This window comes from Zingiber officinale, chromosome 7B (assembly GCF_018446385.1).
Source record: "Zingiber officinale cultivar Zhangliang chromosome 7B, Zo_v1.1, whole genome shotgun sequence".
Taxonomy (NCBI): Eukaryota; Viridiplantae; Streptophyta; class Magnoliopsida; order Zingiberales; family Zingiberaceae; genus Zingiber; species Zingiber officinale.
In genome coordinates this window covers 113,744,405-113,771,548 of record NC_055999.1, presented here as the reverse complement: position 1 = coordinate 113,771,548, position 27,144 = coordinate 113,744,405, and the positions used below count along the sequence as shown (strand labels likewise).

Below are 27,144 nucleotides of genomic sequence, written 5' to 3'. Positions count from 1 at the left end.
AAACCAAACGTTCTTTGATAAAAACGAATATAGGGTACACTTTTTCGTAAAATGCCGATAATTTTTGTTTATAAAATAACGTAAAGTGTGGATTTGAATTTGAAAACTCCTCCCATTCAAATACGAGGTGGCCCAGGCAAATGGACAGCAGTGGCTAACCTTAATCAGCATGTAGCTGTAACTAGTGTTGTTGGTGTTCTCAAATCGCTCACCGCCAGTTACGCCTTACCTCTCTGCGGCTCTCTGCTCCCAGCCGAGCCTATGGAAGCCATCGCCTGGCGGCTCTCCACCCACCCCTTCGCACTCCCCGTCTTCCCTTATCGTTGCCTCCTCTCGGTCGCCCTCAGTCGCCCTCCTCCACAGTCTCCGATCGCATCCGCCCTCTTCCTCCGGCGACGCCGTCGCCGTAGAAAACCACCCGTTCTTTCCCCCGCTTGCTCCTCCTCCCCCCAATCTGATTCTCTAGATCCTCCCTCCGCTCCTCCTCCTCCTCCTCCCCCTTCCCTGACGCCTCATATTGGCGCAAGGCCCGTTCCCCTTGCAATTTCTATTGTCGTCGGCCTCGCCGTCTGCTTCATCATTCCGAGGCCAGCCGAGATAACCCCCCAGGCGTGGCAGCTCCTCTCCATCTTCATCTCCACCATTACCGGTCTCATGCTCAGTCCGCTTCCCATCGGCGCATGGGCTTTCCTCTGCCTCACTACCTCCGTCGTCACAAAGACGCTCACCTTCACAGAGGCGTTTGATGCGTTCGAGAACGAGGTAATCTGGTTGATCGTGATATCTTTCTTCTTCGCGAGGGGCTTCGTCAAGACTGGGCTCGGGGATAGGATCGCCGCCTATTTCGTCAAGTGGCTTGGCAAGAGTACTCTAGGGCTTTCTTACGGGCTAACCGTAAGTGAGGCTTTCATCGCCCCCGCTATGCCCAGCACCACCGCGAGGGCCGGTGGGGTCTTCCTCCCCATCATACAATCGCTGTCGCTATCTGCCGGAAGTAAGCCCAGGGATAGTTCGGCCAGCAGGCTCGGATCCTATCTAGTTATGTCCCAATTCCAGGTTAAACCTTCCTCTTCTTTGTCGCCTGGTTTAATTCTCTAAAATTAATATCATTGTTCTTATTTCGGTAGCAAAAGACAATAATCTTTTCATTACCTTTGTTGCGACCATTTTAATTCTTCAGAGTTCAGAACATGGTTTAAATTCTCAAACAATACCTGAGCCTAATGCTTGGAACCATAGTTTGTAGAATCGCGATCCTACGTAGAATCGATTTAGGGTCAGGATCGGATCGGTCAGGATCGGATCGTAGAATCGTACGATCCTACCAAAACCCCTTAAAATCTTATCATACATGATTAATAATTAGAAAAAATACTTAAAAAACTCATTTACATATAAATAGATAACTAATTTTACATATATATGCAATCATTTACACTCAACACCTTAGATTACATTACTACATGTACAAATTTAAATTAATTAGTAATTTAACTACTATTCTCACATAGTAATAATATTTATATTTTCATATCATAAAATGAAAGAATATAAAATTTCTATTAACACAATAATAATAACACATTCAACGTCAAAAATATTTCCTTGGTTTATAAGATGATTCAATTTAAAGGCCAATAAAGCACCTAACGTACATAACAAAAGTTATTAGATCCTTTGATTCAAATATGAACGTCGAAAATAATCTTCTAAAGATTGGTTGATGTCACACAATACTAGACAATAGACATCCGAAAATTCATCATTTTGGGGGAAAAATGACAGAATATTATTGATAAAAAACTAACTCAAAAATAATTAAATATATGTTTAAATAATTTAAAACCCTAACAAGATGAAAAAATATAATAATAAAAAATAAAATCTTCTAGGCATCCGAAAAGGATTTAAATAATATTTTTTGGGTTTGAAATAGGGTGGTTAAGGATAAACTTTGAAATTTATTAAAGATCTCTGAACGAGCTTTGATTTGATATATTATAGGCCCCGTGGTTCAATCCGAGTCAAAAGTTATGACCTCTCAAAGCTTCCACCGATCCTGCTCCGATTCTGCTCCGATTCTGTTACGATCCTACCGATCCTGTTCCGATCCTACCGATCCTACCGATCCTGCTGCGATCCTGCTGCAAAACTCGATTCTGCACGATCCTGGATCGATTTTGGGTCTTAGGATCGTAGGATCGTACGATCCTACGATCCGGATCGCGATTTTGCAAACTATGCTTGGAACTATGCCGTTTTATACCATGTCATGCCAATATAGTTTTAATATTTTTTAAATATAAAATATATTAATTAAAAATAAAATATTTAACATAAACATTTAAAAAATTTTAAAAATAAATTTTAAAAAGAGAAAAAAAATGGAATGCAATACTATCAGATAAATAAATAAATAAAAATTTTATTATATATTTTTTTAAAATAAATTAAATAAAATATATAGTTAATAAGAGAATTTTATTAGAGTTTAAATAATTCTATTTAAAATATCCCTATCATAGTTAAGAGTTGATTAAGTTTATTAACATAAGTTTTAATTAAAAAAATTGAGCCATCGTGTCTTGCGACGCCTTACACCGTATGGTCACTCTGTTGGTGCAATTTTCCTAGGTCAAAGTTGACCATTTTGACTAAACTTGAGTTAAGCTTGAGTCTTGATGTTTTTAGTTTTAATGTTTGACAATATATGGAGATTGCAGTTGCAATTGTCTGTGTGGGGAGATTGTTGGTGTAATTCCCCTCTGGTCAAAGTTTAACCAGTTTGATGAGAAGAAGAGTCAAGTAGGCCAAGGTTGACCGGATACTTAATTGGGAAAGTCCTAACTGGAAGTTAAGCAAGGGCGAGTCCAACTGGAAGGTTGACAGAAGAAGAAAATCCAAGTGGGTCAGTGTCATTTGGTATGGAAAGCCCTGGTGAGTGAAGCCAGGTGAAAACCCTAGTGAGTGAAACTAGGCAGAAGAAAAATCATGATGAGTGAAGCTAGGTGAAAGTCCTAGTGAGTAAAGTTAGGCAGTGAGAAAGTCTTGATGAGTGAAGCCAGACATGCATGTGGAAATCCAAGTAGATCAAGGTTGACCGGACACTTGGTGATTGGAAGTCCAAGTAGGTCAAAGGATTGACTGGATACTTGGCACAAGGAGAAAAATCCAAGTGGATCAAAGGATTGACCGGACACTTAGTGAAGAAGTCCCAGCAAGTCAAGGTTGACCAGATGCTAGGCATTCTGAAGTCCCAACAGGTCACGGTTGACCAGATGGTGGACGAGGAACCCGAGACTTAGTTTTGGAAGTTAGGGTTCAGTAATCGATTACATCGTGTATTAAGCGATTAAGCATTTTGCTTAATTACTTAAGGAACTTTTTGTTTGAAATAGAAAAGGTCGTAATCGATTATGACATTGTTAATCGATTATGGCAATCGATTAAGGTGTTTGTCGTGGGAAACAGAAAGGACCGTAATCGATTAAGGTAATCGATTATGGCTTTCTTAAGCGATTAGAGTGATCGCTTAAGCTGGTTTTCACGAAGACATAGAATGGTTGGTAAGCGATTAAGTAAGGAGGTTTAATCGCTTACAGGCCCTTCTCGTGCAAACAGAAGCATGGTTAATCGATTAGGCTAGTCGATTATGCATGAGTAATTGATTAGGGTAATCGATTACGCTTGAAAAACTAGTCGTTGTGCAGGTAGAAATGGCGTTCGCGTGCACTGTTCTCACTAATAGCTCTCCGATCTTCTTCACCGAGCTCACGCAGACATCACCGCCGGTTCTTGAGGCTCTTTGGAGACAAGTGCTGCTGCACTTCCAAGGTCAAGAGGCGTTGCCAAACAAGAAGAAGAAGCAAGCTAGGGTTTTATGTTTGTAAATCTTGTAAGATTTATTATTGTATTAGCCTCTTTTGTTCTTCTTCTTGTATTTTTGTATTGAGAGCTTGTACGAGACTTCTCCGCTTTCGGATTGTTTTCGAGAAGGAGTGTTTCATAGTGGAGAGTGTGCATGAGGGTCGGATCCTTGGATTAGTCACCTCTTCTTGAGGTGGATACCAAGTCAATCCATCTTGTTAGCATTGGGGAGCCTTGCGTCGAGTTTATCCGCTACACATCATCTTTGACAAAGCGCGAGAAGCTATTCACCCCCCCCCTCTAGTTCCGAAGTGTCCCAACACGCTCGACCCCCTCCATAGCTGCCAATGAGGTTGCGCGACCCCTCTGTCCCTGCTGAAGGTTTGCACGACCTCTCCGTCACCACCAACGAAGCGTGCGATCCCTTCGTCGTGGCTGACAGGGTCACATAACCCCTCCGTCGCGATCACGAACCTCGTGCCGAGTGTGCCAGTGTCGGTTAATGGGCATGAAATGTTTAGTTCATTTCGTCTGGTACCCATGTTTCAAAACACAACAATAGGTATATTTATTATTTTTATATTTACATTTTTAAACAACAAGTTAAAATCACCAATGTCGATCCAAGATCCAGATGAAAAAAGCTTAAGATTATCGGTCAGCATCAAACACATTCTATGATTGAATCCATTAAACTATTGTGTTAATGCTAGATTGATCCCCGGAAGGAACGTGTTATAGGGTATGACTCCTATATCTTCATGAAAATTTAGGTGTAATGTTAACTATACAAGAGTTCTCATACTATGTGTTGGATAGAATAATGTTATAGGAATATTGATTGTCTTAGATTTGGAACATAGAATATAAGAATACTTACTGGTAAAGCAACGCAGGTAATATATATAATGATTAGAAAAAATAATATTTTATATTTACAAGAGACAAAATGGGTAGGAGAGAAGACAGATGATAGAGAATTTATGTTTTCAAGTTATGATATACAAGACAGAGTAAAACAAGAAATGGAATAGGGATTGTCGTAGATAGTTCATTAAAGGATGAAATAGTAGAAATAGTTAGGAAGAGGGATATGATTATAACTCTTAAGATAGTGGTGACAAAAAAAACTATAATGCAATTATATATATGCACCTCAAGTAGGATTAGATGAAGATATCAAATATAAGTTTTGAGAAGACCTAGATGGGGTAGTACAAAAAATTCAGCTAAACAAGATGATTTTAATAGGAGATCTAAATGGGCATGTAAGAGTAAGAAATGTGAAATATGATAGGGTACATGGGGTTATAGTTTTGGAACAAGAAATGAAGAAAGAAAAGCTATATTGGATTTTGCGATAGCATATGAATTTATAATAGCTAATATACTTTTCAAGAAAAGAGAATAATACTTGGTTACATTCAAAAGTGGGAATAATAAGTTGTAAATTGATTTTCTTATGATTAGAAATAATGATAGATTTGTAAATATTACAAGGTCATGTCTAGAGAAAACTTAACTACCCAACATGGGTTATTAGTGTTAGATATGCGCCTCAAGTATAATATCAATAAAAGAAACATGTGCACGACGCCTAGAATCAAGTGGTGGAAGTTAAAGGATGAAAAACAAAGTATATTTAAGGAGAGGGTATAAGCACAAGTATTAAGAGAAATACACGACGACTCAAATATGGCATGAGATAAGATGACATTAAATTTAAAAATGGTGGCCAAGAGTGTACTTAGTGGGCGTGTATTATTAAGTAAAGAATCTTGGTGGTGGAACAAGAAAATATAGGAGAAAGTGACGAAAAATGAACAACCTATAAATTATTGTACACTTGTAAAACAAGAAGAAAACTTAAAAAAAAAAGATGCAGTAGCTAAGAAATAGACTAAGAAAGTGGTCAGTGAAGTAAAGAATGAAACTTTCAAACACTTATATCGACAATTGGATATAAAAGAATGGAAAAGGACATTTGTAGAATAGCTAAAGCGATAAAGAGAAAGACAATATTTTACCTAAATAAGATGCATTAAAGATGAATCCAATAGGATACTAGTGAATGAGGAAAAAATAAAAGAGCAATAAAAGATGTGTTTTCATCGACTTTTAAATAAAGATTTAAATTACCAACTTAACTTAGATAATTTAAATAGATCATAGGAGTATAAAAAGTTAATTTTTTATTGGAGACTTCACACTTTAGAAGTAGAATAGGTTAGAAAAGTGGTTGGATCATATGATATTTTAATAAAGGTATTGAAGTGCTTAAGGAAGAGGGTGTTGAATAACTTTTAAAGTTATTCAACTAGTTATTGATAATGAAAAAAAATATCTGATCAATAGAGGGTAACTACTCTGGTCTCCTATATAAAAATAAAGGAGACATACAAAATTGTGCGAATTATAGGGACATTAAGCTAATGAGTCATACGATGAAACTTGAGAAAAAAGTGATAAAAAATATACATTTTGATTATAAAAATGTACATTTTCTTAAACAACTAATTAAAAAGTATCAAGAACATAAACAAGGCTTACATATGATATTTTTATCGACCTAGAAAAAGCTTATGATAAAGTTTCGAGGGAATTATGTGGAGAATTATAGAAAAGAAAGTTATTAGCGTAATGTATATTGAAACAATTAATGATCTGTATGATGATGCAAGGACAAGAGTAAAGACTCCAAATGGATTATTTGAAACTCTTCCTATAAAGATAGGGTTATATCAAGAATTAACTCTAAGTCTCTATCTTTTTATACTGATCATGGATGAATTTTATTATGGTGTATACGTTGTTTGTAGATGATATTATTTTGGTTGATAAAACACGTGGACTAATTGCTAATCTTGAATCTTAGTGGGAAACTGTAAGTGAAAGTTTTAGGTTTAGTAGAGTGAAGACACAATATATAAATTATAAGTTTAGTAATATTAAATGTAGTAAGACAATTATTAAGATAGGAGCTGACGTGTTACCTGTAACGGAGAGCTTTAAGTATTTAGAATTATTTTTATAAAAGGATAGAGGGTTGAGAAATGTCTTACATAGAATATAAGTAGAATCGTTGAAATGAAGGAGATTGTTAGGTGTTCTTTGTGATCATAAGGTGCCTTTAAAATTTAAAGAAAAATTCTATAAAATGATGGATAGACATATTATATTATATGAAACTGAATGTTCAGACATAACTCGAGCACATGAGTAGAAGATAAGAGTCACAAAGATAAGGATGTTAAGGTGGACGTGCGGACATACAAGGATGAGTAAGATAAAAAATGAGAAAATTAGAAAGAAACTTAGGGTTGTGCCTATTGAGAGAAAACTTTGAGTGTACAGACATGTATTATTACAATGAATATGTTAGTTAGGTGATGTAAAATGATGACAAATATATACATTAAATAAGGAAGAGGAATACCAAAGATCACTTAGTTAGCAATGATAAAATAAAATAAAATTTATTTAAATATAGGATGATATTGTACAAGATAAAGCCCAATGATGTAAGAGAATCTATATAGTCGACCCCACTTAATAGAGTAATGCTTGGTTGTTGTTGTAGTAGTATTTTTAACTAACAGGTCCTTGGTTTTCATTCTTTGTTGAACCAGGAGATTCAGTCCAAAATTAAAATTTCTATGTTGGATTGCAACAAGTTGTTCCAAGTTCTACATTGTTTTTGAAAGGAAGATATATTAGGTATGGAAATCAGTTTGGTGATATTAGTATTACTACCCATTTCTACAACCTATAGACTCCAAAATGCATTGCCTACGTTTTCCATAAAAAAAAATTCACTAATGGCGAGCACTATTTTTATGAGTCTTTGGAATTTAAATGCAATTAAAAACATTTTGCAATGAAGCAATCTTTATTCAATATTAAGGCATCATTAAGGTTGAAGTTGCCTTTTAAACGTCTTGATTAGTTGTAACATTACTCCAATTGTTCCATTTGACCTTCTCTATATTTTTTCAATATTGCTCGTCTACTTTGGGCAAGGTGTTCACCTTGCCCACATACTGGTTAACCTAATTATACTCACAATTTGTAATGACAAGTCATATCAGTCGGTGGGGGTGAAATTTATCGCTCCACTTATCGACCGACATGTGAAATGCTTTGCATCTATAGGATGAGAGGAAGAAGTTATCGAAGATGGCACAGTCATGGCTACGAGTGTGGTGGCGCAACAAGTGCTCTGAGTGACAGCTATTGCAGATAGCCACGTAACAAATACATTGGGTGGTGGTTGAGGGGACAACATGAACAATGAGTGACCGCTCGCGGTGGGTAATTATGGGATGACCATTGCGAGTTGGGAAGTGAAGATGAGGGATAAGGAAGGAAGAAGTGTGTAAAAGGGAAACTTTAAATAGGAAATCTTAATTAAATCCTAATTAAATAGCCTAATCCATTTCTAATCATATAAAAATACAACAATTCTAATTAAATATGATTAAACTATAGTTATCCTATATATAAACTTGATTGAGTTTTAAATAGAACAAAGTAAATTCGAATCTAACTCAGGTTTGGCCCCATTTAATCTTAATCATGATATCTACTTGATGAACTTTATTTAACTCTAAGACAACTTCACCTCAAATACAAAAATATTAATTTTATTTATAGTTTTTTACCGAACCACGTAGGTAAATTTCTAAAATTACCAAATCGCGTAGGTTAGTTTCAAAATTACCAAATCACATATCCACTTCCCGTTTTACTCTTAATTAGACGGTTGATAAAAAAAAAGTCGATTTGATTTCTGTTTGAAAATCAGTCGGTTGGTTTTTAACACCAATCAAATTGATTTCTCTCTGTGTCGAAGTTTCGAGCAAATTAGTCAACTGATAATTAAAATCAGTCGAATTGATTTGCTTCTATATCAAAGTCGATTTTGGGCAAACTGGTTGATGGACCAAACGACCTTATATTGACATGAAACTAATTTCTATATGTTCGGCTAGTTCTCTTGATTATATTCATATCCTCAAACATCAATTTGACCTATTATATTGAGAGTAATGAATTTTTGAACATGAATGTATTCGAAAAATTTACTTTATGTTCAAAAAATTACTGCTCTCAATATATTGAATCAAATTAATGTTTGAGGGCATGAATATAATCAGGAGAAAGTAGATAAACACATAGGAGCTAGTTTCATGTCAATCCGAGATCGTTTGATTCATCTGCCGATTTTGCCCTCTTTTGTGTTCATCTAGTTCTTCTGATTATATTCATGCTCTCAAATATCAATTTGACTCAATATATTGATGTTTGAGGGCATGAATATAATCAAGAGAACTAGCCAAACACATAAGAACTAGTTTCATATCAATCTGAGGTCGTTTAGTCCATCAGCCGGTTTTGTCCAAAATCGGCTAATAAACCAAATGACCTCAGATCGATATGAAAGTAGCTCCTATGTGTTCATCTACTTCTCCTGATTATATTAATGCCCTCAAATATCAATTTGATCAAATATATTGAGAGCAGTGATTTTTTGAACATGAATTGAATTTTTTGAACACATTCGTGTTCAAAAAATCACTGCACTCAATATATTGGGTCAAATGAATTGAATTTTTTGAACACATTCGTGTTCAAAAAATCACTGCACTCAATATATTGGGTCAAATTGACATTTGAGCGTATGGATATAATCAGGAGAAGTAGACGAACACATAGGAGCTAGTTTCATGTCAATCCGAGGTCATTTGGTCCAAAACCGATAGATATACCAAATGTCCTCAGATTGATATGAAACTATTTTCTCTGTGTTCGTGTAGTTTTCCTGATTATATATATGGCCTCAAACATCAATTTGACTCAATATATTGAGAACAGTGATTTTTTAACACGAATGTGCTCTAAAAATTCAATTTGTGTTAAAGAAATCACTATTCTCAATATATTGGGTCAAATTGATGTTTAATGGACCTAGACAACTCAAAATGACATGAAACTAGTTCCTAGTGTTCGTTTAGTTCTCTTGATTATATCCATGCCCTCAAATGTCAATTTGACCCAATATATTTAGAACAGTGATTTTTTTAATACAAATGTGTTCGAAAAATTCAATTTATGTTTAAAAAATACTGCTTTCAATATATTGAATCAAATTGATGTTTGAGAGCATGAATATAATAAGGAGAACTAAACGAATATATAGGAACTAGTTTCATGTCAATCCGAGGTTGTTTGGTCCATCAATCGATTTTGGGTATGGATATAATCAGGAGCACTAGTCGAACACATAGTTGCTAATTTCATGTCAATCTGAGGTTGTTTGGTTATCAACTGGACTTTAATACATAAGCAAATCGATTCGACTGGTTTTCATTATCAGTCGACTGATTTGCTCAAAATTTTGGTACAGAGAGAAATCGATTCGACTAGTGTTAAAAATCAGTCGACTAGTGTTGAAATTGATTCAACTAATTTTTTTTATCAGTCGACCGATTAGGGGTAAAAAGGAAAGTGAGTACGTGATTTGGTAATTTTGGAACTAACTTATGTGATTTGATAATTTCCAAAACTTACCTACATGGTTCGGTAAAAAACTATTTTATTTATCTTAATTAGTTTTTTAAAAAGTAATTTTAAAAATAAAAACTTAAATAGGATAAACTTTGATATTTAGCTTCTTGTCCTTAATATCTTTTCTCAATTTTTTTCAAGCATTAACAATTAGGTATAGTTTACCGTCATTTGATTAAAAAATATTTTAATAGTTTATTTATATTATTTTTAATTAATTTTATTGGAATATTTAATTATTGAAATAAAAGAGAACTAATTAGACAAAATTATTTTTTTTAATATAGTTTTTTCAAATTTAAATATGATTTTATTAAAAAATATTAAATCTAAAAATTTCATATTTAATTGAGTCGAGTCCAAATTGAATTCCATTTTTTTTTTTTGAATTTCATAATTATAAAATTAAGTAAATTTAATTATAAAATTAAGTAAATTTAATTATAAAATTTAAATTATATTTTAACTTAAAATATAATATCTTAGGTCTTAAAATTTAAAAAATTTAAATCTCTTTATTTTTTGTTCACTCTAATAATTATAATTATACATAGAACAAATAAAACCAAATTACAATTAAAGGTAAAATTTTAAATTATTTGACAACATTCGATATTTTTTTATTTAAGGTTTTATCATACCAAATATTAAAAAAAATTACATTTAATACTCAAAGTTCTTATAAATGTTGCATTGCCCTATGTTGCATTGCCATACAAAGATATCTATCTTATAATGTTTCAAATATGTACTTATTAATTTGTCGATACTTTTGATTTTTTTATTATACCTTAAGCATAGGACAGATGCCTATCCCACAATTAGCAACACCAAAATTTGAATCTTGAATCACATAGAAACTTCGACAAAATTGATGAAGCAAAGGACTAATTATCTCATGAAAAGTAACCTCACATATAAATTGAAATGGTGAAATATACCATTAATCAAGTTGAATATTACATAGACAAGACATAACTTTTATAGACTCAATCTTAAATGATGTAGGAAATAAATAGTAAATAGGAAAATACATGGTACCAGAGTTGGGAATACAATTTCTCTAATTATTTATCAAAAGAGAAAAATATGACAACCCTAAATTACCATTCAATTTGACAATTTACCAAACAATAAAATTTATTTAAAATTAAATTAAAGTTACACCAATCTCATAATATTTATAAATATAAGTAGTCAGTATGGCAACATGTAAATTTGTTAGGTCAACATATCAATTTTGTTTGGATTGTGCTATCTAGAAGGGTAACTAGTCTAGTCTAGAAGGGGAGCTTGGTGCAACTATAAAGTTGCTACCGTGTGACCTCTTGGTCATGGATTTGTGTCGTGGAAACAACCCCTTGCAATGTAAGGTATGGTGTAGAATAGACCCAATGTGGTCCAACTCTTTCTCGGAATCCCACATCTGCCCTTTATTATGCTATTTGGTTAATATGGATGTTTGTATTTTGGATGCCAAATACTTAGGTTCACATGAAAATATTTTACATGAAATTGTCGTTTGCTTGGGTGACTATTACTTGATAGATGTAAACTTATGTATTCGCATGATATTATCAATTACATCACTGTGAATAAAACTGATTTTTTATTTTTTACATATCTGCCACATTATTACATATCATCTGCATATACAATTGAGAAACTTGACTTTTTACCATATAACTTTTTTTTGGTTCATTTCCTCATCCATTTTTTATAGATACATGAAAACTCTTCCTATCTTGGGTTTAGACTTAGAGGACTATTCAGGATTTGTAGAAACACATTCTTTAATGAAATACTTCTGCCCTAATTAATTTAATACCAAATATACTTTTAGATCCTCATACTAAGATGGAAATGAAGAATTTTTTCTTTATTGATTACAGTGTTCCAGTAATTCAAGTGCACTTTTCCTAACTGCTGCAGCTCAAAATCTGTTATGCCTTAAATTAGCTGAAGAACTTGGAGTCGATATTGCAAGTCCATGGGTGTTATGGTTCAAAGCTGCAAGTTTGCCTGCCTTAGTTTCTCTTCTAGTTGGCCCATATATCTTATACAAGATCTTCCCTCCAGAAATTAAGGATACACCAGAAGCACCTGCTCTGGCAACAGTGAAACTGGAGCAAATGGGACCCTTAACAAAGAATGAGCAAGTGATGATCTGTGCAATGATTCTTGCAATTTCCTTGTGGATCTTTGGGTAAGAATCAGATTTTTTTTATTAATTATGTCCATTGAAAATGTGCAGTCTAGCACATTATAACTACTTTTCAAGAGAAGTGAGTAATTATTGGTTTCTCCAAGAAAGTTTTTGATAGAGTAACCATATGGGTGCATCTTTTTGTTATGTTTCCACACATTTTACTGAAGGTTTTCTGTACCAGAATGATTCACTTGTTGCTGAACTGTGTTATTAATCTGTCATAGGGAGAACTATTGGCAAGAGAAGAAGTTTCTTATTACATTAGGTAGAGTTTTCTAGGTTTTATAGTTTAATTATTATAATTAAGATAGATTGAATTGCTACATTATAATTTATCATTATCCCTTTTACCTTAGGTAGAAAAGCTTAGATTTATATTTCCTTGATTTTAGATTTTGTATACTGTAATAAAGAAGATTGACTCCATTAGGTCAGCTGACAAGTTAATATTTTATTATTTTCATTAGTATTTATTATTATTATTATTTTTGCATAAAGAGAAGTCAATACAGGGACATAATCATAATGTATTCAATATGTTATGAAATATGCTTTTGTTTTACTTTTAGTTATCCCCTTGAGGTACTCCACTTCCCCTCTTTTGTTGTAAGATTGCTGATTAAGGCATACGAGGTTATGCTGCATCAAATGATATCCAACCCATACTCATGTTCTTGCTTGATGCTGCAGGAGGAAGCATAGTTTAAAATTTTGACTAGTGCCAAAGTTTTGATCCTGGATCAGAATTATACGGTTTCGGTACCGTATAGTGCCATACCGATACAATTTTGGTACTTTTTTAATTTTTAAATATAAGTGTATATTAATTTTATTAATATTTGATTATTAAATATGTTCATTGATGTTATATTTTGAAGTGTTGTTCATATTTTAATATTTTCTTATAAGATAATTCCTATTATTTTTTATGAAAATAGTTTTAAAAAATAAATAATTCTCAAAATTCAAAACTAAATCTAAAATTATAAAAGTTTTTGAAAGGCTTAAAGATAGTTATCAAATTATTTGAAGGTCTTAAATTATTTTATGAATGTATTTGTAAATTTTAAATTTTTAAAAATTTATTTGAAATGTTTAGGGATTATATTTTAATTTTTTATAGATTATTTTAAATTGACATATAATTTTCAAAATATATTAAAATTTTAAATTTTTTATAAAATATTTTATTAATTTTTTAAATTATTTAAAATAATTCTTAATATTTTATAACTATTATTAATAATATATTATATTTATAATTAGTATATATAATTAACAATTATATGATAATTAATATCTATTAAAAAACTTTAAAAAATAAATCGTGATAGTAGCCTCGATCCCGCAAAGACGGTTGCGGGATCGTGGCACCCTCCACAACCTCATAGTGACTAGCAATTCTGGTAGGGACTAGGAACCAGTACTCGTTCTATGTTAGAAGAGTAAATACCGTTCGTTTTGAGTGGCATAGCTCAACATTTCAAACCATGGCACATGCTCGAACAAGACAACTAAATTCCTTAGGAATAACTTTTAAAATTTTCAAGAATGTTATGTGATTGAATAAAAATGAATGCAACTTTTTATTACATTTGCACGTTCTTTTTACTGGAGGTTTGTCTTCTAGAATGATTTACCTATTGTTGAACTGAGCTATTAATTTGTCTTAAGGAGAACATGATGTAGAGTTTTCTAGGTTTTATATTTTGGTTATTCTAATTAAGATAGAATGAATTGATTAAAGTCTATATTTTAATAATATTCCTTTAACCTTAAATGGAAAAGCTTATATTTAGATTCCTTTGATTTGGCATTTCGTTTGCTGTAATAAAGGAGGAGAGTCCAGTTGCCAATCGGCCAAGTTATTATTTTATTATTGTTAATGCTATTATTTATTGTTTCAAGTAAGAAAAAAGGTCTATATAAAAGCATAATTATAACGTATTCAACATGTCAACATGTCATGAATAAATTTAAATATATTTTTATCTTCTTAAGGTACTCCCCTTCCCCTGTTGTTTTGTATGAGATTGATGATTAAGGCACACAATATTGTGTTGTATTAAATGGTATCAGGTGCATACTCTATTTTTTTTAGTTGACACCAGATATTCAAGCCTTTGCCTCGACTAATCCTGGGGTGATCGGTCCGGTCTCAAGAAAGTTTCCCATATTTCACCTGGGTAAATCGGGAAAATGTACATGGAGCCCATCCTAACAGCTAGCGTTCTCAAGTCTGCTATCCATTAGGAAGAAAATCCTCCATAATACGTCGTTTTTCAAACTCCAGATGCTTTCTATCACAGGGTCTAACCAAAACACCTTACCCTTGGGGTATCAGTTGCGTACTCATGTTTATTTAGGAGGTGGAAGGCACAAGATTTATTAGGAGAGGCATGAGCCCATTGTGTGATTAGTTGGCTAAGACAACTCACAACTATACACATTTCAACATGAGATTACAAGAGTTTTTCTTGTCCTACCATCATCCACACCTTATCGATTATATTTATCTCACCTCATCTCCACTTCTATTGTCATTGCTCCAACCTTGTCACAACAAGACACTTTATCCATTCTAACACCTTCATTGATTACCTAATTCATTTTGTTGACAATACTTAGTAACAAAACAAAGACATCGGAACAATTCAATTCCCCAAAGTCATGTTTTCATCAGAGAATTAGAATTTTCTAAATTTAGTATTTTATTATGGTAATAAAGATAACTAACTCAATACTTATTATATTTCCTTTGTCTTTTAATGAAAAACTTAAATTAGTTTTTTACTTGATTTAATATTTTAGTTAATATAATAAACATAAAATGAGCCTATTAGCTAACTCAGTATGTTTATCATTCCTTTTATCTTTGTAACAAAAACTTAGATTATATTTTTCTTAATCTAATGTTTTATTTATTGGAATAAAGATATAATGAGTGAAGAGCACAACTGTGTATATAATAGACATACTTCTAAGATATTCAACACATCATGAATTATGAATTTAAATATTATTTGGCTTGACATCTCCCTTACTTATTCCCTTCCACTCCTCTCTCTCTCTCTCTTGTTGTGAGATCAATGATCCAAGCATGCCACCTTGCATTGCTAACGTATGACCTGTGAAAACATAAATACTATCTGAAGATTTTAGTTTACATACCATTTTTAAATTTTTGCATTTTTGAAGATGCATGGCTTGAATGCACATACTAGATGATACTTTGCATGTTAGAACATCCCCTTCAAACAATTAAACAGTAATTGGTGGGTAAGATAGGACAATGACTGAGGAATCTTTTCAGATACAGTTCTTGACTTTGCATCAGTACTCTCCTTATTAAACATGACTGCTGCCTAGCATGTTCTTCATTGTTTTTACCCGTCAACTAAAAGTTCCTCCGAAAACAATTTGCCTGAATATGTTAGACTTTCTCTTGTACTTGTATGCTTCTCTCTTTATTTTGTCCAAGGGCATGCTTGAGTCATAGGTGCATCAGTTAGCCAGTAAACCTCAATTCCATGTGATTTGTTGCCTAAGCAAGAAATCCAACACTTACAAGTAATTGTTTGTTTGATCCTGATATCCTTTTTAACCAACTCTCCTTGAGGCTTGTATTCAGGTCATGAAGTAGACCTCAATTATATATAATTTGTTCTACTAATAACTCACTGTTTATAAATCCCTTGATTGTACAGAGATGTTTTCGGTATACCAAGTGTGGTTTCTGCAATGCTTGGCCTATCCATCCTCCTACTGTTTGGTGTTCTGGAATGGGATGATTGCCTAGGTGAGAAATCTGCATGGGATACCTTGTCTTGGTTTGCAATTGTTGTCGGAATGGCTGAACAACTTTCAAAATTTGGAATTGTGACATGGATGTCAGAACATGTCGCCGAATCTCTCCAGCATTTCTCACTGAGCTGGCCTGCAGCATTCTGCCTTCTTCAAGCATCCTACTTCTTTGTTCACTACCTTTTTGCAAGTCAGACTGGACATGTTGGAGCTTTGTATTCAGCATTTCTTGCTATGCACTTGGCAGCTGGTGTTCCTCATGTCTTAGCAACATTTGCTCTGGCATATAATACAAGTCTATTTGGTTCCTTGACACATTATAGCAGTGGTCAAGCTGCCGTGTACTTTGGAGGTATTTTCACATTCTTATATAGCTTTCACAATGGATTTAGTAAACAATCTCATCAACATTATTAAACTGTGGTTGTTCAACTAATTAGGGTCGGCTATCCTTCCATTGAACATTATATAAAGTTATATCTAATAATCAAAATAATTTAATTATATTTATTCATTTCACAATATATGATCTTCCTCTATACCTTCCACTCTAATAAATTTCTTGCAACCTTGACCCTTTAATATGATTAAAATTGTAATTTTTTTTGGGAAAATGGAAATATTATATTTATCTTATTACGACTGTTACATATATATAGAATCATGATAAAACCTTAAACATAGAACTACTATGTCAAACTAAGTCCACTACATAACCCAACTAACCTAATCCCTCCGACACTTCTCAAGCTAAAGTGTGGAACTAGAGAAACTGCTGTAGATAAAACATATACTAGACATGAAAATATTGAAATAAACATAATTCTTGTGAGCAAGCAAAATAAAACATGAAGAGTAAACAAAGTAGACAACCTAGGATCCCTTTAATGTAAAGCTTTGTAAATAATTAATGGAGCACACAAGTTGGATTGCGAGCAAATGCTAGTAATGGCGATGCTTGCATCTGCATAAGGTGTGATGTGGATATGTTGTTAAATCGAGTCATAGGAAGAGGCTGATAGTGGTAGTATTCAAGCCTGTGCGCGGTTTGATTATGATAAACAGTTGGTTAGCGAGCACAAGATGGTAGTGGTGGTGCTCGTGCTTTTGTGAAGTCCCAGTCCCTACAACCTCCAGAGCAAGTGGGCACATTGAAAGAAAAGTCTGGTAGTTATATTCCTCTTGTTCATCAATTTTTGGTGTTTCTATTGTTTGATGGTAGGCATGGGCTAGCGATGATGTTTATTTCAATCAGAAGTTCTTACAACAAGCGGAGGTAGGTGGTTTGAATTGAGAACAAATGTCGGTAGTGTCGTTGCTCCCCTCTACTTAGATTGTATATATATATATATTTTGTAAGATCTAGTTTCTTCCCACCCTCAGTTACGAGCCTAGAATAATGGCATGGAGATGCTAAAGATTAAGTTGCTAGTGAGTGTAGGAAGAATAAAACAATGGTATATAGCTTTTTTTATTGTTCCTAATGATATGATGCATTTATGAAATGAGTAATATGACTGTCACCCCTAATCCAATAGCAAAAATACATCGTGCTATGGTTTTGACATAAAATCGATGGTCACTCTTGGCATTAATACAACTAGCGACTTTAATAATGATATGTGAATGTCTTTGTATCATTTCACATTCTTATGGATTTATACATCAATACAATAAAACCATTTAAACTTTATTACAATAATTAGTTTGAACAAAAAAGATTATTTAAATAAATGTGTAATCATAAAATACCTATACGATTACTTTTAAGCCACCCTCATTAACAGAACGACCTTGGCATTGAACAAAAAAAATACTCACCTTTCCCTCAAGGGAATGCCACTTTTGAAAAATCTTACCTTATGAAATGGGCTTTGATATCACATACCATGAAAATGTTTTATAAAAAAAATATATTATGTTACATCTTACTATGTGAAATTTGTTTTGTTTTTCTCCCATTTAAGGATTACAAGCCATTGGTGGTAGTGCAAGCATCTTGAGCATAGTAAAACTCTCCGTCTATGTACCTTTCGTTCTCATATACTCTGTTCAATGATTTTGAGATATTCTCCTATATTTCATAGAAAAGATTGATGATTTTCTAGTCCTCAAACTGTGACATAAAAGAACCTTAGAAATTGATACAATGTACATCGATCTATGAAACATGCTGAATTTCAGCAAGCCTATCAATCGTTGGCTTAATGGTGGGTGAGAATGGAAGCATGTTCACCCTAGTTGCGTTGTTTCAAATGCCCACCTGCATTTTACATGTCTTACTATTAAGTAATATATACTTGCATAAAATATCATAGAAATATAAATGTCTGATGCTTCTCACCTTTTGCGGCAGCGGGTTACTTGGATCTTCCTGATGTATTTAAAATGGGCTTTATAACAGCTTTAGTGAATGGTTTAATATGGTCATCTGTTGGTTTTTTCTGGTGGAAATTTTTAGGGCTATACTGAGGAATGATGGTAAGTTGAAACAAAATACTCCTTTTTAGTGCAAAAGCTGTATAGTTGAAGCATTCTATTATTTCAAGTATTTAATAATGGTGGAACACCTAAAAGTAGTTGATGTATATGTAACACTCACTTTCAATTTGTATACGGTCCAAACAATTTGGCGATGTATAAATCAATCAACTGTCTCCAGTTGATACACATTCTTACAATGTACACCAAATGGTACCAGATGGACGAACTATCGGGTAGCTGTTTTGTCTTGTCTTTATAAGCCATTGTATGTGGATGCAAACCTGTTTTCTTTAGGTTGAAGGATCTAGGTTCTCTTAGATGCCGGACACTAATAACATAGGTTGTATTGTCCAAATTTTTCTGATACTCTTATTGTTAGATTGTTGATGTTTTGATGCGTAAGCTATCATTGTTATTGACATTTTCAAGAGCATCACATAATTGCTAGATTGCATTGGTAATCCATGTGGCAGCAAGATCTTTAAGATGCAGATTCAAGTGTTAGAAATTTATCTATTAGCACTTCTTAGACATAAGCAAGCGTCGGCGACTGGCCGCCACTTATCAAAATGGTAATGATACTTGATTAGTGACCAATATTACATTGGGAAAAAATGGTAGCCAAATGTTGTTGATTAATTTGATTGTGTTTATAATTTTGATTCTCGACGCTTTAGCAATAGGGAAAAAATCTCAATGTTTGATTGTGGGTGCATTTCAAACCCTTCTATTAATCATTTATAATAATGAGAAAAATATTCAATTTATTTAAGAAAATAACATCACACCATTTGGTGCTTGGCAAATTATGGAGAGTAAGGTACATATAGTGCAAAGATTATGAATAAAGATTAGTTTTGAAATATTTTTTGGAAATGTTAGTGCTATCTATCTGTTGATAGAAGTAACTACTTAATAATTTTGATGCAAAATTTGAGTGTAATATTGAAGGTTTTAATAGTTTTTAATTTTATGCAATTCTTTGAAAATAAAGTATATTTTTAATATAATTTATTTTTTGTGATAATTATGTGAATAAAGGGGGCGAATAGAATACTTAGGTATTAGGATGCATTAACACCATTTAAAAAAATTTCTTCTCTTGATTTTCCTTTTATTGTGTAAAATATTAAAATTAATTTATATCATATTTACAAATACTAGTTTAAAATATGGATAAGAGTCCATCGGGCTAGGTGCATCGACAACGACGCTCTAACCGTTCCTAAACATCCATCGTTCGAGTGTTAGCTATAGTGCATTGCAAGGGTAATTTCCTCTAGCCCACACCATATAAGACAAATCTCCAAAATAGATAGAAATGGTTTAGTTAAAAACTTACCTAAATTATGATACACTAAGGTGAAGATCTACAATGCATGCTAAAATGGCAAGTAGATCAGCATATAAAACAACTAACAAAATTCTTTTATTTAACAGTCAGTGAATCAAGCCTGATAGTTGATACGGGTTATGGTGAGTGAATTAAGCCTTTAAGTAATAATTGATACGGGTTATGACGAGTAAGTTTAGGAAATAATGTGAAGGTCAAATCAAGATGAGGGGCGGTCAAAATGGAGATAAAGGGGTATTCGATATTTAACTCTGTTAATCGCTTGACCTCAGAATTCTTAAATCTCGTCCGAGTGGTTCTGAAGCAGAATGTTCATATAGGGCCGACCGGTTATGAGCTTGGTAGAATGTAAGAGTTCTAAGATTTTATGATGAAAAAGAGAAATAGGGTGTTTGGTCAGTTAATGATCGATCAGACTTAGAAGAATTCGGTCAGGCGAATCTCGGTTGAATGTAAGGCTTTCTATAATCGTTCGACCGGGCAAAGCCCGGGTAGGCCTAAAGGCAATTAGCCCTATAAAATTCTTAACATGCATTCAGCCGGATAAAAACTGAACGAATATTAGGTTTTCTGTGAACACCCGGTTGGGTAAAGCCCGGACGGACCCAAAGATACTTGATCTTATATAGTCCTCAATACGCGTTCGACCGGATAAAGGCTGAACGGATATAAGATTCTTTGTGAACATCCGGCTAGGCAAAGCCCAAATGGACCCAGAGATACTTGACCTTATATAGTTCTCAATACACATTCGGTCGGATAAAAGATGAACAGATATAAGATTCTCTGGGAACACCTGGTCGAGCAAAGCCCGAACGGACCGAGAGATATTTGACCTTATATAGTTCTTAATACGCATTCGACAGGATAAAGGCTGAACGGATATAAGATTCTCTGTGAACACCCGACTGGTTATGATCTTGGTAGAATGTAAGAGTTCTAAGATTTTATGATGAAAAAGAGAAATAGGGTGTTTGGTCAGTTAATGATCGATCAGACTTAGAAGAATTCGATCGGGAGAAGCTCGGTTGAACGTAAGACTTTCTATGAGCGTTCGACCGGGCAAAGCTCGGGTGGGCCTAAAGGAAATTAACCCTATAAAATTCTTAACATGCATTCGGCCGGATAAAAGCTGAACGGATATAAGGTTTTCTGTGAACACCCGACTGGGTAAAGCTCGGACGGACCCATAGATACTTGATCTTACATAGTTCTCAATACGCGTTCAACCGGATAAACACTGAATAGATATAAGGTTCTCTGTGAACATCCGGCTGGGCAAAGCCCAAATGGACCCAGAGATACTTGACCTTATATAGTTCTCAATACGCGTTCGGCCGGATAAAGGCTGAACAAATATAAGCCTCTCTGTGAATACCCGGCCGGGCAAAGCCTAGACGAACCTAGAGATATTTGACCTTATATAGTTCTCAATACGCATTCAGCATAATAAAGGCTGAACGGATATAAGATTCTCTGTGAACACCCGGTCGGGCAAAGCCCGGACGGACCCAGAAATACTTGACCTTATATAGTTCTCAATATGTGTTCGGCCGGATAAAGGATGAACAGATGTAAGGTTCTCTGTGAACACCCGGCCGGGCAAAATCCTAACAGACCCAGAGATACTTGACCTTATATAGTTCTCGATATGTGTTTGGCTAGGTAAAGGATTAACGGATATAAGATTCTCTGTGAACACCCGGCTGGACAAAGTTCGAATGGACCCAGAGATACTTGACCTTATATAGTTCTCAATATACGTTCAGCCGGATAAACATTGAACGAATATAAAGTTCTCTGTGAATACCCGGCCGGGTAAAGCCCAGACGGACCCAAAGATACTTGACCTTATATAGTTCTCAATATGCGTTCGACCGAATAAAAGCTGAACCAATATAAGGTTCTCTATGAACACCCAGCCGAGCAAAGCCCGGACGAACCCAGAAATATTTGACCTTATATAGTTCTCAATAGCGTTTGGTCGGATAAAGGCTGAACGGATATAAGGTTCTCTGTGAATACCCGGCCGGGCAAAATTCGGACGGACCCAGAGATACTTGACCTTATATAGTTCTCGATATGTGTTCGGTCAAGTAAAGGTTGAACGAATATAAGATTCTCTGTGAACACCCGGCCGGACAAAGCCCAGACGGACCTGAGATACTTGACCTTATATAGTTCTAGATATGTATTCGGTCAGGTAAAGGTTGAACGAATATAATGTTCTCTGTAAACACCTGGCCGAGCAAAGCCCGGGCAGACTCAGAGATATTTGACCTTATATAGTTCTCGATGCATGTTTGGCCGGGTAAAGACTGAACGAACATAAGGTTCCCTATGAACACCTAGTTGAGCAAAGCTCGGGCGGACTTAATGATATTTTGTCCCATAAAACTCTTCATACATACTTTATCGTTCGGATAAGGATAGATTGAACATATGTCTCTATATATGCCCGACTTGTTAAAGGTCGGACGGGTTTGAATTATCTGAAGGTATAGTACCCCTAAAATATAATTTTAATATACATGCTTATGACATAATAAGAGTATCATATTAGTTTTTGAACAAGTTCTTACAGTATTTAATGTATGATTGAGCAGATTAATACAATAATAAGTAAAGCGGTCGGCTTAGTGGAGCGGCTAAGATGTATTCAGCAGACAACATTTTTGACAATCTATTGTAACTTTTGAAGAATATTCCCTTGAAAGCTCCTGTGAAAACTAATTGGTTTCCCATTATAAGTCAGTTATAACAACATTCTCCTTTAACAATTTTAGTAATGGTGCGAAGCATAAACGACAAAAGAGGTACATCTGTGGGTAGAAAAAAGATTCCTCGAAACTATTATGAAACACCCAGATTGCACTTTCTTCCATCACCCAACAAACTCTAACAAACCGGGGACCACCTCACGATCACGAAGGTTATGTGAGGTGGTATAAAAAGGAGAATCCTCTCCGCTGACAAGGTACGCAAATATTTGTATCTGAAGCTCTACTTTCTTGCATTCCCTTTACCGTTCTTCTTCTACTTTCGAGAAAGGAAATTGACTTGAGCATCAGAAGGCCTAGCTAGGAATTTCTATCCCGATTTTAGGTCACTAATGTTTTGTTGGCTCATCTGACTATACACAAGATCGTTGAGAAGTTTCCTTCAGCTCTCAAGAAGTTTATTGTTCGTCGATCAACCACCCATCAAAGCCAGCACACCATCTCGTGTCGGCTTAGATAAAGGAAGGAGGCCAATTGAGGAAGAAGTTTGATTAAGTTGACGTTCCTTCAATAAATCTTCTCCTAACTTAGTCAAAACCGTTCTCGTTAATTGAGTATTTCTATACAAAAAAGCTGAGAGAATAGCCTCAGCTATGAAAACAAGTAAGGGTTAAAAACTTATATAATAAACGATCAGGAAATGATAAACAATTATTCATATGGAGAATAAACTCACTAAAGGAAGCACTTAGTTCTATGTCGACCGGAGTAAGTTCAAAAGAAAATAATAAGCCTTTATGGTCAATGCAAGCAAGTTAAACTTAGCACCTTTTAGTTTCTTCATAGAGGGACGGAAGGTGGAATCTGCGGGGATATTGTCCAAGTTCTGGATAGGAGGGAGACTCTGTTGCTAGGTTACAGGATATGGTGGAGGAAAGGGAAGGCGTATGAAGAAATATTTATCTCTCCATTCTCCCTGTGGTGGAACTTTATTGAATAAAATTACCTTAGGATGCGCTTGGAACTTGAACAAACCATTTTCTATTTAACGGGGACAGAAAAAATGATGGAACAGACGTGGGGATAAGGGGACATTGAGCAAGCGAAAAATAATAACAACACCACTTAGGATGTTGAGGGATTGAGAAATAAGTTGGTGTAGGGGAAGGTTGAAATATCGACTAACATCAACAAAGAAAGGATGTAGAGGAAATCGGAGACCCGATAGGACTTGTTCCCTGAAGACCGCAATGCTTTTTGGCGGAAGACAGTGAGGACAGTCTTCTAGAGTATGAATGACTATATAGGAAGGAAACCCGTAGTTTAGTTGGAGTTCGTAAGCCTCATGGAGGGTGAAACTGGAAGAATACTGAACATACCACTCGTTATTCTCCGACATCTTTGAGAGAAAGGATCACTAAGGTCAAAGAGGAGAAGAACAGAGAGTCAGAGAAGAAATGATGAAGTCTTAAGGTTTTGGCCAAATTTTTTAAAGGATTCTTCAAAAAGGTTAATTGAGAGGGACCGTCGGATCCTAGCAGTACAAAAGGCGAGATTAACTGAGAACCATTTGATGATTGGATGAGGCGGTGGGTGTAGAAAAGCAAGTGCACTTATGACATCAGGCTCGCATGTGTCACTAATAGGAGGCCTATATCAGTAATCGAGGTAATGGGGCATCATCCCGAAGCATCAGGGTGAGTACTAAGAATGGGTGTAAAATTCGAAGTCAAGTTAGAATTAGAAAAAAGGGAGCTGTGACGTTTCTATTTAGGTCGACAATATAAGTTGCAATCCGGTTGGTTATGAGTATTGAATAAGTTTAAGCTCGAGCAAGAACAAGCTCGAATGAAAGCAAACTCGACTGGCCGATTAGAGACCGGACGGATGGTGAATGTATCTAATCTCGAACGGAGGAAAACTCGGGCATAGGTTAACTTGGCTAGTTGTCGAGGGTTGAATGAGTGTTAGGATAAACAAAGTCTAAGTAAAAATTGATTATCTTATTCTCTTGCTTATATGCCAACTCATCCATAAAAACATAAATTATCAGCAGATATAGAAATACTAACACTTAGATTGTTAAAATACTCTTCAAAATGCATAGTCAGAACATAGAAATGTAGCAAATTACATCAATTTAGGAAAAAGATCGGAGGGGTGATTTTTCAGTAATCTCCTGCAATGAAGAAAATTAGCAGGGGGTTGGGATGTTAAGTAACCTCTTTCTTTTAACTATTCTATGGCCCCTTCAGCTCCATGCTTGAAGGCTTTGGTGATGGATATGGCAATAGGATTATTAAACTCAAGAGATTTAAGGAGCGGCTCCTTCCTTTTTTCAAATCGTTCATCTTCTCTCGCCTTGTAGGTTCCATTTCGCCTTAGTGTTTGTCAACTCAGTCTCTTTAGTGGATAGCATAGTCTGGGTCTTTAACAAGCTAAAACGTAAGGAATCTTGTTCGGTGTCTTTAGCTGCTAGCTCGGAAATTTTGGTGGATAACTCAGAAGCATGCATAGCTTTTAGTGTATACAACTTAGTAGATAATTATTGACTTTCTGCAATCTGTTTGTCTAACTTGGTTTTCAAATCTAATCGGAGATGAGCCTCTGATTAAAGTTGAGATTCCATGCTCAACTTTCCTGTATTTCCGTTACTATTCTTCTTCCACTTTCGAGAGAGGAAACTGACTTAAGTATCGAATGACCTAACTAGGAATTTCCACTCTGGTCTTAGGTCACTAACGCTTTGTTAGCTCGTCTGACTATACGCAGGATCGTTGAGGAGTTTTCTTTAAATCTTGAGAAGCTCATTGTTTGTCAATTAATCACTCATCAATATTGTCAAGTCATAATTGACAATTTTTTCATTCACATGGATATAATTTATGAAATATAAGGATGAGAAAAAAATAAAATTAAGAAAATAAGAAGTGACCATAGGGTGTAGATTTATTAAATTTTACTAAAAATGAGTACAAATATGAATTTTTCTATCCTAGAATTTTACAGAAAAATAGTTATAGGAAGGAGAAATCAAGCTCTACGAGAGGTAGTTAAAAATCATGTTAAAAAATATTCGCTTCTTGATTATTCCTAGATCATGGTAGTAAATGCAACATGTTACAAAACTATATCTACATAAATAAATTTCAACAGAATACACCTTATAAAATTTATTACAATAATTTACCATCTATTAAACACTTAAGAGCTCTATACTCCTGCATGCTCCTGACATTAGTTCCTCCTTTACCTCTAGTGGTGTCATCCGAATTTTACGAGTATGATACTTATGTTTCTAGTATCCTCTCTCCATATACTTGCAGCAAATAATATGAAATTTAAAAACCGTAATTGAAATTATACCTTTTCCCTCAATCTGTAGTGATCCTGTCCGAAAGCTGAATCAACGGACGCTGGGCACGTGGCGCTCTCCGAGTTGCTAACGTAGATCTCCGGCCGGTCGCACGACGCTCCGACGAACCTGCAAAGAAGTCGGGCCGGGAGGGGATTCCCGGCGACAACCCTCCGACGCTCAAGTCAAGCAAGCAGACAACAAAGAAGTGGCTCCAAAAATCGTAGCACGCGTACCTCCGGTGAAGGGTGAGACCCTTTATATAGGGCTGAAAGGGACTCATGCATACATATCGAGGCGAATACGTGTCCTCAGCCCATACCTCAATATGGGCTTGTCAGAAAAGCTTACCTGACCCCTTACTGCTACAGTCCGAGCACGTTTTTGATGGGACAGCGGACCCTTGTCATAAGATCCTGCGTATGACCTGCTCCTCGGACATATCCGCTGTCAGAGGATGTTTCCTTGTCCTGTTCTCCTTACTATATGGCGAGTGTCCGGCCGGTCGGCAGTCCCTTTGCGTCCGGTCGGTCATACGTGCTGGTCCACTTAGGATATTCCCGGTAGTGTGCTCTATGGAGACTGATCGCAGTATTGCTACCTTATGCCTTCGGGCGAGTGGGTCACACGCTCGGCCGTACAATCCTGTTCAACGAGCGTCGGAACCCTGACTCCTCGCCGGGTGCCTTTGACTCCGATGGGACCCCGTTTGGCCGACCGGTCTCCTCTTCTCCGGTCGGCCGTTCGACCCTTTGACTTCCACGTGGCGTTGACTTCCCTCAGA

The 27,144-nt window shown here is 35.1% G+C and overlaps 1 protein-coding gene across 1 annotated transcript; it reads left to right on the top strand.

The window, feature by feature from the left end:
* Nucleotides 1-130: 130 nt before the first annotated feature.
* LOC122006987 (dicarboxylate transporter 2.1, chloroplastic-like) lies at nt 131-19,190 on the top strand. Its single transcript, XM_042562708.1, has 4 exons — nt 131-1,056; nt 12,327-12,640; nt 16,351-16,799; nt 18,804-19,190. Exons 1-4 carry the CDS (start codon nt 262-264, stop codon nt 18,917-18,919), a joined length of 1,674 nt encoding a protein of 557 aa, XP_042418642.1. The 5' UTR covers nt 131-261; the 3' UTR covers nt 18,920-19,190.
* The last annotated feature ends 7,954 nt before the right edge of the window (nt 19,191-27,144 follow it).